This window comes from Panthera uncia (assembly GCF_023721935.1).
Source record: "Panthera uncia isolate 11264 chromosome E2 unlocalized genomic scaffold, Puncia_PCG_1.0 HiC_scaffold_20, whole genome shotgun sequence".
Taxonomy (NCBI): Eukaryota; Metazoa; Chordata; class Mammalia; order Carnivora; family Felidae; genus Panthera; species Panthera uncia.
The window spans coordinates 5,213,468-5,228,093 of record NW_026057589.1 but is presented as its reverse complement, the minus strand read 5'-3'; the positions used below and the strand labels follow the sequence as shown (position 1 = coordinate 5,228,093).

The 14,626-nt window shown below is 40.7% G+C and overlaps 1 protein-coding gene across 4 annotated transcripts in view; it reads left to right on the top strand.

Annotated features, from left to right (window-relative positions):
* Window positions 1-5,211, top strand: part of CDH11 (cadherin 11) — a 153,890-nt gene extending 148,679 nt beyond the window's left edge. For 3 of the 4 annotated variants that reach the window (XM_049622783.1, XM_049622784.1, XM_049622785.1), the window contains one exon: window positions 2,254-3,629. In XM_049622783.1, the coding sequence (XP_049478740.1) occupies window positions 2,254-2,750 (497 nt within the window). In that variant the 3' untranslated portion in view covers window positions 2,751-3,629. Of the gene's footprint in view, window positions 1-2,253; window positions 3,630-3,811 lie in introns of those variants that run through there. The other variant, XR_007455956.1, reaches the window with a different exon arrangement.
* The last annotated feature ends 9,415 nt before the right edge of the window (window positions 5,212-14,626 follow it).

Sequence of the window (14,626 nt, the reverse complement as noted above, 5' to 3'; positions counted from 1 at the left end):
GCAACCAGCCGGGGGTGCTGTAGGGGGACATCTGAGAAGGTTTTGCAAAAGAGGAATTCAGGCAGAAGTGTGGGATATGAGCAGCAGTTTGCCTTAGAAGATGAAAGAGAAGGGGCGCCTGGGTGGCTCAGTCAGTTAAGTGTTCGACATTGGCTCAGGTCGTGATCTCATGGTTCATGAGTTCGAGCCCTGCATCAGGCTCTGTGCTGACAGCTCGGAGCCTGGAGCCTGCTTCAGATTGTGTGTCTCCCTCTCTCTCTCTGCCCCTCCCCTGCTCATGCTCTGGCTCTCTCTTTCTCTCAATAATGAATAAACGTTAAAAAAAAAAAAACATTTAAAAAAATAGGAGGAAAGAGAAGAGTTAGGGACAGAAGGAGTAATCATGAGGCCACAGACAATGTCTGAAGGACTTAAGGAAATGGATGAGGTTGGCCTGGCCAAGCTGGATCTTGACTCCTCCTCTGATTATCTGAGAGCAAGCCTCAGTTTTTGGGGTCCCCTGGGAGGCTTTTCCTGCACTTGCAGGCTGAGTTAGCTGCCCCACTTCTGCATTTTCATGTCCTCTCTGGTTTACTCTGAAAGAACAGCAGTGTGCCCATGCTAAGAACATTTACCGTGGCTGGCCTTCAGCAAGATGAGATCACGTGGGAGAAAAATCAGGACTCAAACCCAAGGATGTCTGACACCAAATTTATGCTTGTTCCATGATGTTTCATTCTCCACTGAATGAGTAGGCGGCCCAGCTGCACAGCGAACAGCCCCTGAGTTCAGGTCAACAAAGAGTTCTTGAGAATTATCTGGGTACCAGGTCCTGTGTTCAGCCCTGGGGGATAAAGAGAAGAATCAGACGTCATCTTTGTCCTTGACCGTTCACAGTCTATCAGGGAAAATACGAGTGAACAGATAAATCAGAGGCATGGGGTGAGTGCCATGATAGGGACATGAATAAAAGGTGATGGGGGCACACAGCAGGAATTGCCTCACATTGACTAAGGTCAGGGACATCTTCCTAGAGGAAGTGACATACTTGTTGGATGCTGAAGAATTTTCCAGATGGTGAGAGAGACTGGGATGGATAGATTATCCAAGCAGAGGGAACAGAATGCCAAAGAGCTCGAGGAAATTCAGAGTCTGGGGAGGGGGAGCCAGATATGTAAAACAAAGTATAAGTTATGATGATAGAAGAATGGGGCCAGGTGGGTGGTGGAGTGCATGCCAGTAGCCGTGTCTGGTGTCAGAATGAGATGCCAAGATAGGTTTCCATGATGAGAGAGAAGAGTCAGCCAAACAGGAAGTGGAAAGGAGTGGTCTGGGCGTAGGTGTTGTCAAGAACAAGGCACAGGGGAGGGACACTGCTTGGTGAGCGCTGGGAGCCGGTCACAGTCCACACAAGGTCAAACCCTCAGCCTTGCATCTCCCAGTGATGATACACCGACTAGGGCTCCCAGACCACCTGTCAGATTCAGCCACAAACATTTTCTTTAGTCTAGCCATGGCAGAGCGTTCTCATGGAATATTATAGAAACCTCTTGTAGCGATGATAGGTTGCCTGAGCATAGTCGAATCACCTCTCCCAGGGAGGAGATGGAGCTGTTCCTCCGGGCTTCAGCTGATGCTGTTTCCCTATATGCAAATAAAGAGGAGATTTGGCTTCTGGGGGTCATTATAAACTTCTCCTCTTCCATACGGTGGTCTGAAGAGAACCCTGCCACATTTATAAGATTTCTTATTAAGGTAGAGTAGGACTCCTGTTCATTCTTCCCAGCCCCCAGCCCTCTGGGCAGGAACTAGCATCACCTCTTATAGAAAGGTAGGACTGAGGTCTCTGAACGTCCTCGTTCATAAACTTTGGAGAGACAGCTGTCTTCCGTTGGAAAACGAAACCGACATAAGCCATTTTTAAGAGGCTGCAGACCAATATATTTAGAATCTTCCCAATTCTGAGGAACATGACTTCCAAATAGCATTGGATTCATTTGTAAAAAGCTCAAAATAGTTCCAACTTGCCAGTTTGTTTGGGTATCATCTTTTCCTGGCGGCATTTTGCAGAGGAAGAGACAGGTGGAGGGCAGTTTTACACATCTTTGGGGATTCCAGGTAAAGCTCTCATTTCACACAGTGATAGACTGGTTCCTATTCTGAAGCTTGTACACACCATGTCTTACAGTAAGCAGAGTTCTCCTGGTGGTGGGTGGGGAGAACCCAGAAATACTGGGCTTGACCTATGCTTACTTTCTTGTGCTTTCCCCATAGTCATTGTAGTGTTGTTTGTGACCCTGAGACGGCAAAAGAAAGAACCACTCATAGTCTTTGAGGAAGAAGATGTCCGTGAGAACATCATTACCTATGACGATGAAGGGGGCGGGGAAGAAGACACAGAAGCCTTTGATATTGCCACCCTCCAGAATCCTGATGGGATCAATGGATTTATCCCTCGCAAAGACATAAAGCCCGAGTATCAGTACATGCCTAGGCCTGGACTCCGGCCAGCACCCAACAGTGTGGACGTCGATGACTTCATCAACACGAGAATACAGGAGGCAGATAATGACCCAACTGCCCCTCCTTATGATTCCATCCAAATCTACGGTTACGAAGGCAGGGGCTCAGTGGCCGGGTCCCTGAGCTCCTTAGAGTCTGCCACCACAGATTCAGACTTGGACTATGACTACCTACAGAACTGGGGACCTCGTTTTAAGAAACTAGCAGACTTGTACGGTTCCAAAGACACTTTTGACGACGACTCTTAACAATAATGGTACAAATTTGGCCTTAAGAACTGTGTCTGGCATTCTGAAGAATCTAGAAGATATGTAAACAGGTATTTTTTTAAATCAAGGAAAGGCTCATTTAAAACAAGCAAAGTTTTACAGAGAGGATACATTTAATAAAACTGCAAGGACATCAAAGTGGTAAATACTGTGAAGTACCTTTTCTCACAAAAAGGCAAATATTGAAGTTGTTTATCAACTTCGCTGGAGAAAAAAACCACTTGGCGTACAAAATATTTAAGTGAAGGAGAAGTCTCATGGTGAACTTACAATGAAGGGAAATCGTTTATGTGTTATGAACATCTAAGTCTTTTCTTCTTTTTCTTCTTCTTCTTCTCCTTCTCCTTCTTCTTCTTCTTCTTCTTCTTCCTTTTTTTTTTTATTTGTCAAAGAAGCTTCCAGAAAATTAGAAAGGACAACAGTTCTGAGCTGTAATTCCGCCTTAAACTATGGACACTCTATATGTAGTGCATTTTTAAACTTGAAATATATAATATTCAGCCAGCTTAAACCCATACAATGTATGTACAATACAATGTACAATTATGTCTCTTGAGCATCAATCTTGTTACTGCTGATTCTTGTAAATCTTTTTCCTTCTACTTTCATCTTAAACTAATACGTGCCAGATATAACTGTCTTGTTTCAGTGAGAGGCGCCCTATTTCTATGTCATTTTTAATGTATCTATTTGTACAATTTTAAAGTTCTTATTTTAGTATACATACAAATATCAGTATTCTGACATGTAAGAAATGTTACGGCATCACACTTATATTTTATGAACATTGTACTGTTGCTTTAATATGAGCTTCAATATAAGAAGCAACTTTGAAATAAAAAACAGATTCTTTTTTAATTCTGGGTTTCATTCTTAACATTGAAACGTTTAAGTATTTCTAATGACCCATTTATATTTCTAATTTAAGATAATTGTGATCTTTTAATAACCCTATTTATGAGATGTTGTAGTCTGCTGCTTTTATTGTTTATTTAAAATCAAGTATGTTTTGCAAATGTTGTTTTTTTTTTTTTTTTCAGACAAGATTCTGTAACATCGTTTAAAGCTTTCTTGTACATTCTCAGTGTTAGCTTCCTGGCTTCTCTTTGCACACATCTTCTGAAAAAGAAGGATGCGAAAGATCTAGGTCAGTCTCTGATTTTGCAATACTTGTTATATAATAGGCATTTATCTTGTATATCAGTAATTCAATGGTTATGAGAGATGAATCCATGAGGAAATGAAATGATCAGACCTCTAAAGTTCCAAGATGTAGATTTTATGCCCGATACTGAGCATTTGGGGGTTGGGCGAGGGAAGGGTCAAAAATAGAAATATGCTACATGTAGTTATCAGACATCCGATGTTATTCTATTTTTCCCTACTTTGATCTTGCCAGGCTCTCATAATGACTCTGACAGTTGAAACTGCTTATATTTCCCTCCTATGAATTTCAGTCCTCTTAAAATAATGTGGCATTTTAAATTTTGATGAAAGAAAGAGCAATTCATTTCCAAACCTTAAAATATGCTTTGGCAACAAGCTCAGAATGAGGGCAGGGACCCTGGTGGATTCTGAGGGTCAGTGCCAGTATGCCTGCTGTCTCTGGAAGTCCCATCTGGCTGCCTGGGGATTGGGACTTCCGTGGAGAACATTACACCTGTTCAGCTGGGCCAAAGGTCAAAATGTAGCAATACTCGGGGAAAGACCACACAAAGTCATGCTACAAGTGTTCTCCCTCTTTCCCCTTAGAAACAGGGCACATGCTTTCTCTTGGGTTGCAGACAATTTTTAGATTATCTTTCTTTTTTTTTACTTTATTGTGAAACTTTGTTTCAAGCATTTCTTGATATCCTGCTACATACTATTTTTATGACTCAGTCAACATGCCTAAAAAGAGAAATGTTTATATGAAGTGCTCACTTTCATTTTACTTTGCATTTAAATCGAATTGAACACTTCAGTGGAATAAATTCTGTGGACAATGTCACTTTGGAATCTTTCATTTCAATGAAGGATTGCACATTCTCAATACTTCCATAAATTGCAGGTTCTGTTCATTTTTTATATAGTTTTTGTAATCCAAAGAATATTTTGCTAGATTTGCACAGATCTCCAATTGAATTTGAAATAAAGAAATAATGCAAAAGGATGAATAGCACTTAAACAAGAATACAGCTGTAAGTAACCCCATCACCATGGATGATCCTTTTTGTCTAGGAATGTATTTAGATTAGATTTGACAACTACATTTTTAGATTTTTATGTTTAAGTTTAAAAAAAAGGCTGTCTAATTTTCAATAGTTAAAATACTTGTTTTTCTGTTTTTCTTTTTTTTCTTTTTATCTTCTCTTTTTTACTTTAAGCCTCTGTTGTTTGTAGAACCCTCTTAGAAGCTTGGAAATAAAATGTCTTTCCTGCCTAGTGGAGTCCTCTTTCATTCGGAACATATTGCCTTAAAAGCAATCTTAGTTTAAGTGGTTCTTCCTTATTTCGATATAAAGTAATCAGTGCTTTATGACATCGATTCAGCTAAAGAAGGAACACTGTTGTGTTCTCCTTGTACTTGAATAGTGGGCATTGTTTACAATCATCATTCATTCATTCATTCATTCATCAAAATCTTATTTGGTAGACCCTGCTGGTGACATCAGGATGCACAATGAATCTTGCTACCATCCTTGACATTTTTTGGTCCTCCCAGCCCTGTTCCAAAATATCCATCCTGTTGTCTTGTAACCACCTGTTGATTTCTGTGCCTACCCACCTCCCCAGACAGTGCAACAGGATACTTTCTCTCCTTCAGGTTTGAGGAGACAACATATATAAAAGACACACAGGAGATGGTGAGATGTCGACCGTGAATGGAGGAGGGTAGGCCAATTGCAGCAGTTCTGGACAGATCTTGTGTTTAGCTAAATTGTATCTTAAGAAGCCAGTGTTCCCAGGGATGGTGGGGAGGATAAGAGAGAAGATGATCTGCAACGCTTGGAGAAACTTGCTGAAAATACAAGTGCACGGTGCCTAGAGAGTATTGCTTTGTACATCAGGTGGCACCGAGTCATTATTTTTAGTCGGTCCAATTCCATTACTTTATTGTGTATCCTTCACTTATTTTTGAGAGCCTCTTCAGGACAGTGATGGTGGGTGGAAGGTCAGAAGTGAGTTGGGATCTCTGAGCACAAGTGTATCTGGCAGGCAGTGTGGAGGACAGATTAAGAACATCTAAATAACCGACAGGGTATTTATGAAAGTCAAAATAAGATAAAATGAGGGCCTCAAATAAGTCAGTAGATAGGGAATGGGAAAGAGGCAAGGCTACTCTACTTCTGTGCTGCCATCAGCCGGGTCTAGACCATCCTCACCTGTGACCTGGAACACCGAGACAAACCCACAGCCATTCTCTCTGACTTCCAACCTCTTCTCCACAAAGAAGCCAGAAAGATATTAACACACAACTCAGATCACATGACCCCATAACCAAACCTCTTCATTGGCTTCCCAAAGTCCTCAAATACATTCCAATTCCATTATTTTGTTGCTTTACATGACCAGAACCCTGCAAACCTATCAACTTCCTCTTACCCCGTTTTCCTTCCAGGCACTACATTCCAGCCACGCTGGCCATCCATCAGTTCCCTGCACAGACCAAACGGGACCCTTTTCCATCCAAAGTGGAATGTTTTGCTAGTTTCCTTTGTATCCATTGTAATTCTTTGAACTTACTTTACTTACTGGCCTTTACTGTGTGTGTGGGTCTGACTGACACAGCAGAGTATAAGCTCCAAGGTGGAAAGGATCGTGTTTTCTTATTGTATGCCTAGCTCTTTTCATTGTGCCTGAAACCTAATAGGTACACAAGCAATATTTCTTGAATGAATGATGGCATATCAATAAAGCAGATAATATCCAGATTTGGTGGCTGAGTAAAGAATGCCGGTCTGATTTTATGCTTCCTCATCTGAGAAACTGAGTGAACTGTGATCTTGGTATCTGTGGTCATGAATCCAAAAGGAGAAGTGGGTTTATGGGGAAAAGCGTTGAATTAAGTTTGGATTGGACTTGTAAACTGGAGACGTCTGTGTCAGATGGAACGGTCAAGCAGGTCGTCAGCAGTAGGGATTTGCTGGCTACAGAAGAGGGAGCTGGGCATGTAGAGCAGAAGTCACTGAGGGCAGTTTAAGTCGACTGAGTGACTGTATTTCTAACCGGGTTTCACTGTTCTCTGCCAACTTAAAGGACTATTTTGATGGTGAAGTAAATAAGTCCCTCTGGTGACTACAAGTAATTCTGACTTTAGTTTTATTAATAAGGATAATTAGTAAGCGTAAACCTTATCCATGTATGTCAAATGCCTTGAAAAATTAGAAGAGCATATTAATTAATTCGCTAATTCTTTTCTTCGATTAGTGAGGCTTTTTTGAGCTCACACTTTGTGGGAAAGCATGCATTAGATGTGAAAAATTAATGTTATTCCTGTGAGAAGGCAAAGTATGGGATACCCTGCCCAGGTTACACTGTCAGAGATGGTGAATGAGAGGTTACACAACTCTCCCAAGCATCGGCAGGAAGTGGTTGTCAAAGCTGGATGGGAATGGGTCCCATTTCTTCCACCTTGGTCCAGGGGCTTATCCTTTAGGTGAAAGAGCCAACAACAACGATATTCTTCATCATCAGTGATTCAGCTGAGACACTGGCAGTTAAGATGGGATGGACACTCCCCACCTCCTTGGGTTCAGCTTATTACTTTGAACAGCCATTCACCACAGAGTGGGACGACAGGATCCAGTCATACCTCTGATTGCCTAGCCTGCCTTCCACGTCCACACCAATAGATGGGACAAAACCGTGCATTGTTTCTCCTGGAGTTTACATGTCTCTACAATGTAGATGTTGAAAATCAACTATAAAAAAACAACAACTAATTAGGCACTTTACAGCTGTTTGTATTATGATTCACACAGAAGTTTCGTAGTTTATGCTCTTGATGTGATTAAAATTTTGTTAAAAAAAAAAAAAAGTCCATGTCGGGAGATTGTTAGGTCCCAATGGCCTCAGAGTGAAAAGTGAAATTTTATTTTGCAGACTAACTCAACTAATCATTTTTAATGATTTTCTCAAAAGGGCCTTTTTCATTCCACGTGTCTTTATACATTTTACACATGATGTTTTAGTTCTCTGTCACTTTAATCTACTAACTGCCACTACTTGGCTATCTCTCACAGGCTTATCGAAGCAACATGCCCCTCATACTACTCAGAGCCCAAATCATCAGCTCAAGAGTGAACGCAACAAACTGCTTCTTAGGTGTGGCATTCGATACATGCCTCTGTGTACATGGCTCCAACACTCACTAGCTGTGTGACTCTGGACAGGTGTCTTGAGCTCTCTGAACTTCATTTTCCACAAACATGCAATGCAACTAAGAATTTCCACAGTTTCAGTGGTGGTAAAGAATCAATAAGCTCCTATTTCTAGAGCCACTGCCAGTTCCCAGAAGAGGGGAAACACTCCATAGAAGGGAGCAATGATATGGTTAGTGTCCATATTCTTTTCCTTGTCCCAGGTTTCAGGACAAGGTTAGGGAACAATTTACCACCGCATGCTTCCCTTTTCTCCCTCTGTCTCCTGAGCCAACAATAGAACATAGCTTAGCATGTGGTAGTTTAGTTCAGGCAGAGAACAAGAAAAAGTTTCCTACCATCAGAAAGAATTTTTTGTTTTAATTAGACTAATTATCTGATCGGTGCATTCACTTCTGTTTGATTACAATATATAGCATAAAACTGGCAAAGCAACATGTAAAATAGCTTTTAAATATCTTATTAGAAGACAATAAGTAAATTTACATGATTATGAATTGTATTTAACTGGATAGAAACTATGTATCATATGGTATTTGAAACTTGGATGAGCTTGTCAAGAACTGCAAAAACTGACATTTCTAATATAAGGAATTTCATATTTGATGTATTTTTGCTCATTTGCTGAAACAACGGTGCTCCTTTTTTCATAGACATAATTCTCTGAAAATGTTTAGATTTGCAGACATATAATTTCATTAGAATATTTTTCTTTCATAACAACTCTGCTGACTTTAATTTAACCACAATTTTTACCTCACTTAGCACTCAGAAAAACTGGAAATTATTTAATGCTGTAGTAAATTTCACCTTAAATTTTTTTTTCAAACATCTAACTGGGATGTGAAAGAAATAGTAGTGCTTAGAAGTACAATTTTCAAATAACATTCTGTTATGAATAGGTAAAGAGGTGGTCAGTTTGATGATGCTGACCTAGCAAACTAGATAAGCCCTCGTGTGGGGCACCCACTTTTCCTTTGTTACATTTTGGATTTCCAGCACAGAGAAGGCACTGAGTAAATTCTCAGGGTAGGACTGTAGGGATGGATGGATAAAGGGAAATAAATTCTTATATTCTAGGTTTTTCAGAATTCTAAACTCCTAGAAATGGACAAGAGAATTCATCTGGGTGCCTTCTTTGCTCCCACACCCATGTTTTGATAGCATCATTATAATGCTTTGAATTTAGATTATTTTAAATGTTTATTTACTTATTTTTGAGAGACAGAGTGAGAGAGAGAGAGAGAGAGCATAAGCATGGACGGGCTTCTGCTCCAGGCTCTGATCTGTCTGCACAGACAGAGTCCCACACGGTGCTTAAATCCACAAACTGCAAGATCAGTACTGGAGCCGAAGTCAGACACTTAACTGACTGAGCCACCCAGGCACCCCTTCAATTGAGATTTTCTGTGACTAGATATTCCTCCCAGGACAGTCACCCAACGCACACTCAGATCAAATTGGACCCGATGCACAGAACAGATGGAAGGGCCTTCAGATGATGTGTCTGTCTTGCTAGTCCTGAAAAAATTTGCTTAATTTTTGCGGGTCTCGTTTTCCTTATATGACAGGGATATGTAATCTCTGTCTGGCATGGATCCAAGAATTCCAGGAATGGATGACCTACAACAGGAAATTACCTACATATATAAATAAATTGTTGCACAGATGAATGATTTTATTGTTGCTGTGCTTGGTGTTATTTGGGCTTTTTTCTACGGTAAATTGAATCTTTCCAGCATCTACAAGTGATTCAGTAGTTAACCTTAGATCCAGAAGCAAATTTAAGGGGCTCTTTGGATTCTCCTGGGAAGACTTAACCCAGTGGCCCCAGGGTAGGCTTTAAAATGGGGACTGAATCTTGTTGTGCAGGGACTGCGGCCCTAGGGCTTCTCCCAGGCCAGCAGTCCCCTCCCCAGCAGGGAAATAGCGACTCCTACAGGCAAGCTATGAGGAATCTTGATCCCAGTGGCTCACTGTTTTCCAAGTTTGGAATGTGCATTTCTGCATTTCTGGTGGTTAGAAGGCATGGTTTTTAAGATGACATTGAATAACAATACATTTTAACGGGAGAAAGGTGTTCCCTTTCAAATTACTAAGTAGATAATCTGCACACAATTCTCCCTCTGTATGGAATCCATTACCCCTTAGGGTGGCTCATTCCGTGACCACCCAAGCTAAAGCAGCCTCTTATTCCCTGTCTGCCATATTGCTCTTCTGTCATTCTCTGCTGAGTGACAAAGACGGTCTACTCTGACCAAACTTCAATCAGGATCTTCTGAGTCCTCTGTCCCACTAGGCCTGAACTTGGCCCTTCTTCCCTCTTTGTAGAATCTCATTTCAGCAAGAATCCTGAAGAAGTCAGTGTGGTGAAAATTCCCTACCCTTACTATCTGGCTACTCTCAACCTTAATCACCCTAGCCTATCTTCAGCAAGAATCCTGTTGACTCAGCCTAGCAAGAACCCCTCTACCTTGATATTTCCTCTTAGTAATTTTCCATCCACGGACCCCCATCTGCTTCTTGGATGTAAATCCCCAGCTGTCCTTGTTTAAGCTGAACTTGAACTTGAGTCCATGTTGTCTCCCCTGGTAGAAAACCCCACTGCAGTAGCTCTACATGAATAAAGTGTGCCTTGCCACCTTTAACAAGTGTCATGAATAATTTTTTCTTTAACAAGAGCACATAGCACTTTCTGATAGTTTTATCTTTTCAATGCATTGTTTACTTAAAGTAAATCTGTTTACTCTCTAGACTGTAAGCCCCATGGGGAGCAAAGACTGTCTTTTTCACTGTGTACCCCAGAGCCTAGAACAGAGCATGCTACGTTGTAGAAATTAAATAAACAACTTCTGGCTTCTTGGGGGTGTTGGCTAAATTTTTATTGCTTGCTCTAATGGAATAAGGGCTAGTTTGAAATTGTAGGTTTAACTGGTGTAGATTTCCTTTCTGAAAAGGGAAATAAAACCAGTAGATTAAAGTCTTCAGCAGCAAATCTAGTAGCTAGAATTTAACAAAATGGTTTTCTTTCCATGTATGTATGTGCAGTTACCTTCTGTACTATGGGGGGGGGGGGTTTCCACTCATGGCAATAACACAACGTTTCCTTTTAAAATTGTGATATTGGGATTTATAATGAGAAATGTTATGTTTAATTTTCTTCCCCTTTCTGGCAGCACTCCTAAACCCTTTGAATTTCTTAAGTGATGAGAACAACTAAGGTGCCTTGTTCAGTTAATGAGATGACTTTCGGACCCCACTTAAGGATGAAGGATAGTTGCCAAGGGAACCAACTGCTTGATTAAACGGTGGGAACTTTACGGCTCCCTGCCCAGACCTCCAGGGAGGGAAGAAGGGCTGGAAATGAAATCAGTCACCAATAGCCAATGACATAATCAGTCGTGCCTGTATAATGAAGTCTCCATAAAAACCAAAAGGACGGTGTTCAGAAAGCTTCCAGATTGGTGAACACATGGAGATTTCGGTGGAGTGGCCACTCAGAGAGGGCATGGGACTCTCGAGCCTTTTCCCCATACCTTGCCTTATGTATCTCTTCCATCTGGCTGTTCCTGAGTTATATCCTTTTATGATAAATCAGGATTGTAGTAAATAAAATGTTGTTCTGCTTTCTGTGAGCCCCTCTGGCATATTAATTGAAGACAAAGAGGAGGGTTGTCAGAGCTTCTGATCTATAGTCAATCAGAAGCACATGTGACAACCTGGATTTGTGACTGGCATCTCAAGTTGGCATGGTGGGGTAGGGACAGTCTTGCTGGACTGAGCCCTTAACCTGGGGAATCTAACACTGTTTCCAAGTCAGAATAGTGTCAGAATTGAGTAGGACACCCAGCTGGTGTCTGCAGATTGTTGGTGGGGTAATCTCTCTGTCCCCCACATTAGAATTGGGTGCAGAAACATTTCAAAATACATCCATTTAGATAAAAGACGAACCACTTAACATAAATATAGATTACATAAATAGTACATCTGTTACTCAGGTATATTGACTAGGCAGAGGATGGGTGGTGAAGGGTGATACTGAATTCAGTGGTACCCTGGGGGTTTGGACAGCACTGATGGTGTGCAGCCAGCTCATTTAATGGCTGAGAGAACTGAGGTTCTACAAGATAAGTTAACTTGTTTCAAGAATCAGAGGATAGAGAAGAGAACCTGGAAAGAAAATATACTTCTCCTGCTGGTGACCTAACTGTGAGTTCCAGGAAAACTCAGTTCCAAAGAGTTACCAACTACCATGGGTGGTTATTCAGGGTGGTTTTCTGAGTGTCCAGGTACAGGAACAACCTTCCTGCACACACACCATTGCTCTTCTTACATTTCACCTCCTCAGAAAGTTCTTCATTGATCACCTTACATAAAAAAGGACACCGAGTCCTTGTTACTGAGTCCCCTTCTAGCTACTCACCTCATTTGTTTTCTTTCTCTGCATTTACCACTATGTGATATGATAATGAATGCCTATGGTATGCACTTAGTGCTTGTGTCCCCTGCCCCACCATAGTGACAGTCCCATGAGGACACTGGCTCTGTGCTCTTCACCTCTGTACCCCCAGAATCCAGAATATTGCCTGGCATATACGGGGGCCCAATAAATAACTGAGGAACAAACCAATAAATAATGATAAGCATTATCAACACTAGGCTTTTTAACTCGAAGTTTGAGTGAGATCAGCTTCCTCTTTCAGTCCTATTTGTTAATAGCAACCATGTCAACCAAATGAGGATCAGAAAGGTTATAAATGTGTTGCTCTAATATAGGGATTTCAGATACTCCTAGGTAGTAGTTGATCAGCTATCATTAAACCCTTATGGAGGTTTCCCTCTAGCTTTTCCAGCATCTGAAAAGCTCCTGCACCAAAAGCTGGGCATCTTTAGTGCTAAGAAAAAAACTCTAAATGAAGGAAATACAGCCATATGTGAGTTGCACAAAGAGATCTTCTGGCTGTTTTTGCTCAGGGCGCCAATGTTCAAATGAAAGAAAGTGTCAAAATCCCATTCAAGGGACCCTCAAGGATGTGGAGAGCTTTGCCATGAAGTGAGTTTCCAGTTAACGAGATAGGTTTTTGTTTTAACTATGATGGATTATTAACCCCAGACTAGTTGGCAGAAAGGGAACTAAAATAGTTGCTAGTTATTCTGCTAAACATTTAACGTCTGCTCTCACCTGTAATGGTGTGCAATGTGCACATGATTCTCATGCTCAGAGATCAAATGGACAATAGATTGGCAGCCTACTATGTTCTAGAAATGGACCCATTTAATATTCAGAGTGATTCCCTTTCAGTTGTTCAACATTATGGATAAAACTCCAAATAAAGAATATACTTAGATACTACTGACTATTGTTTTTTTTTTTTTTTTAATTTCCAGCAAGATAACTGAAGTCCTGAAGATCCAAATGTCTCCTAGCTATTCTTTTGTTTATTTGTTTGTTTATTAGAAACAAGTAGAAGCAGGCACTTATTTGGAGTATTATCAAAAACCCCGGTGACCGCATGTCCTGGTTCTCCCCAAGCCAGTCCTACTATTTGTAGTTGTACAGTAATTAAAAAATTTTTTTTAATGTTTATTTATTTTTAAGAGAGAGAGATAGAGTGCGAACAGGGGAGGGGCAGAGAGAGAGAGGGAGACACAGAATGTGAAGCAGGCTCCAGGCTCTGAACTGTCAGCACAGAGCCTGACACGGGGCTCGAACTCACAAACTGTGAGATCATGACCTGAGCTGAAGTTGGACGCTTAACCTAATGAGCCACCCTGGCACACCTACAGTAATTTTTAATAGTGCTCCCTTTCCTTCTTCAAAACGACCCTTTATGGGTAATAATCTTTATGGTGACCCTACCAATAATTTTGTCCCAGTGTGTAGACAGTGTGATAGGTTTTCAATGGCTCAGAGTGACTTTTCCCACAAGTGCAGAAAGGTGATTAGCGACTCTGGGAAGGAAAGAAAAGGAACATAACTGTGATCTTATTTATCGTAGAGAAACACTCTAACATATCAGCTTCTCCTCTTTGCAGGTTTAAATTTTAAGGCTGATTTAAAAAAAATAAACTTAACTCTCTTTCCTAGGATATAAAAATACTGAAAATAAATAAAAAGAATATTGGCTTCATACTGTTTATACATTTTATGTTCCTTGTTTCACTTATTATAGGAGAAATATTCAATATCAACAAAAGAGTTTAAAAAAACACTTAAATAGCTGCACAATATTACATTGTATACATGAATGACCACTTACTTGTTCATTAAATTATAATATTTATTAAATGACTTATAACTGGACACTTCTCAGTGCCCAGGGAAAACAACAATAACAAAATAGACCAAGTCCTTGCCTTCAAATGGATTAAGTTCTACTTCGGATGATCAAGTGGTAACTAAGTCCTGACACAGGCATATAGCTTCATAGGAAACTTAGTAGGACAAATGATTGCTTTCTCCAACTAATAAATGTTCACTGGCTTTACCAT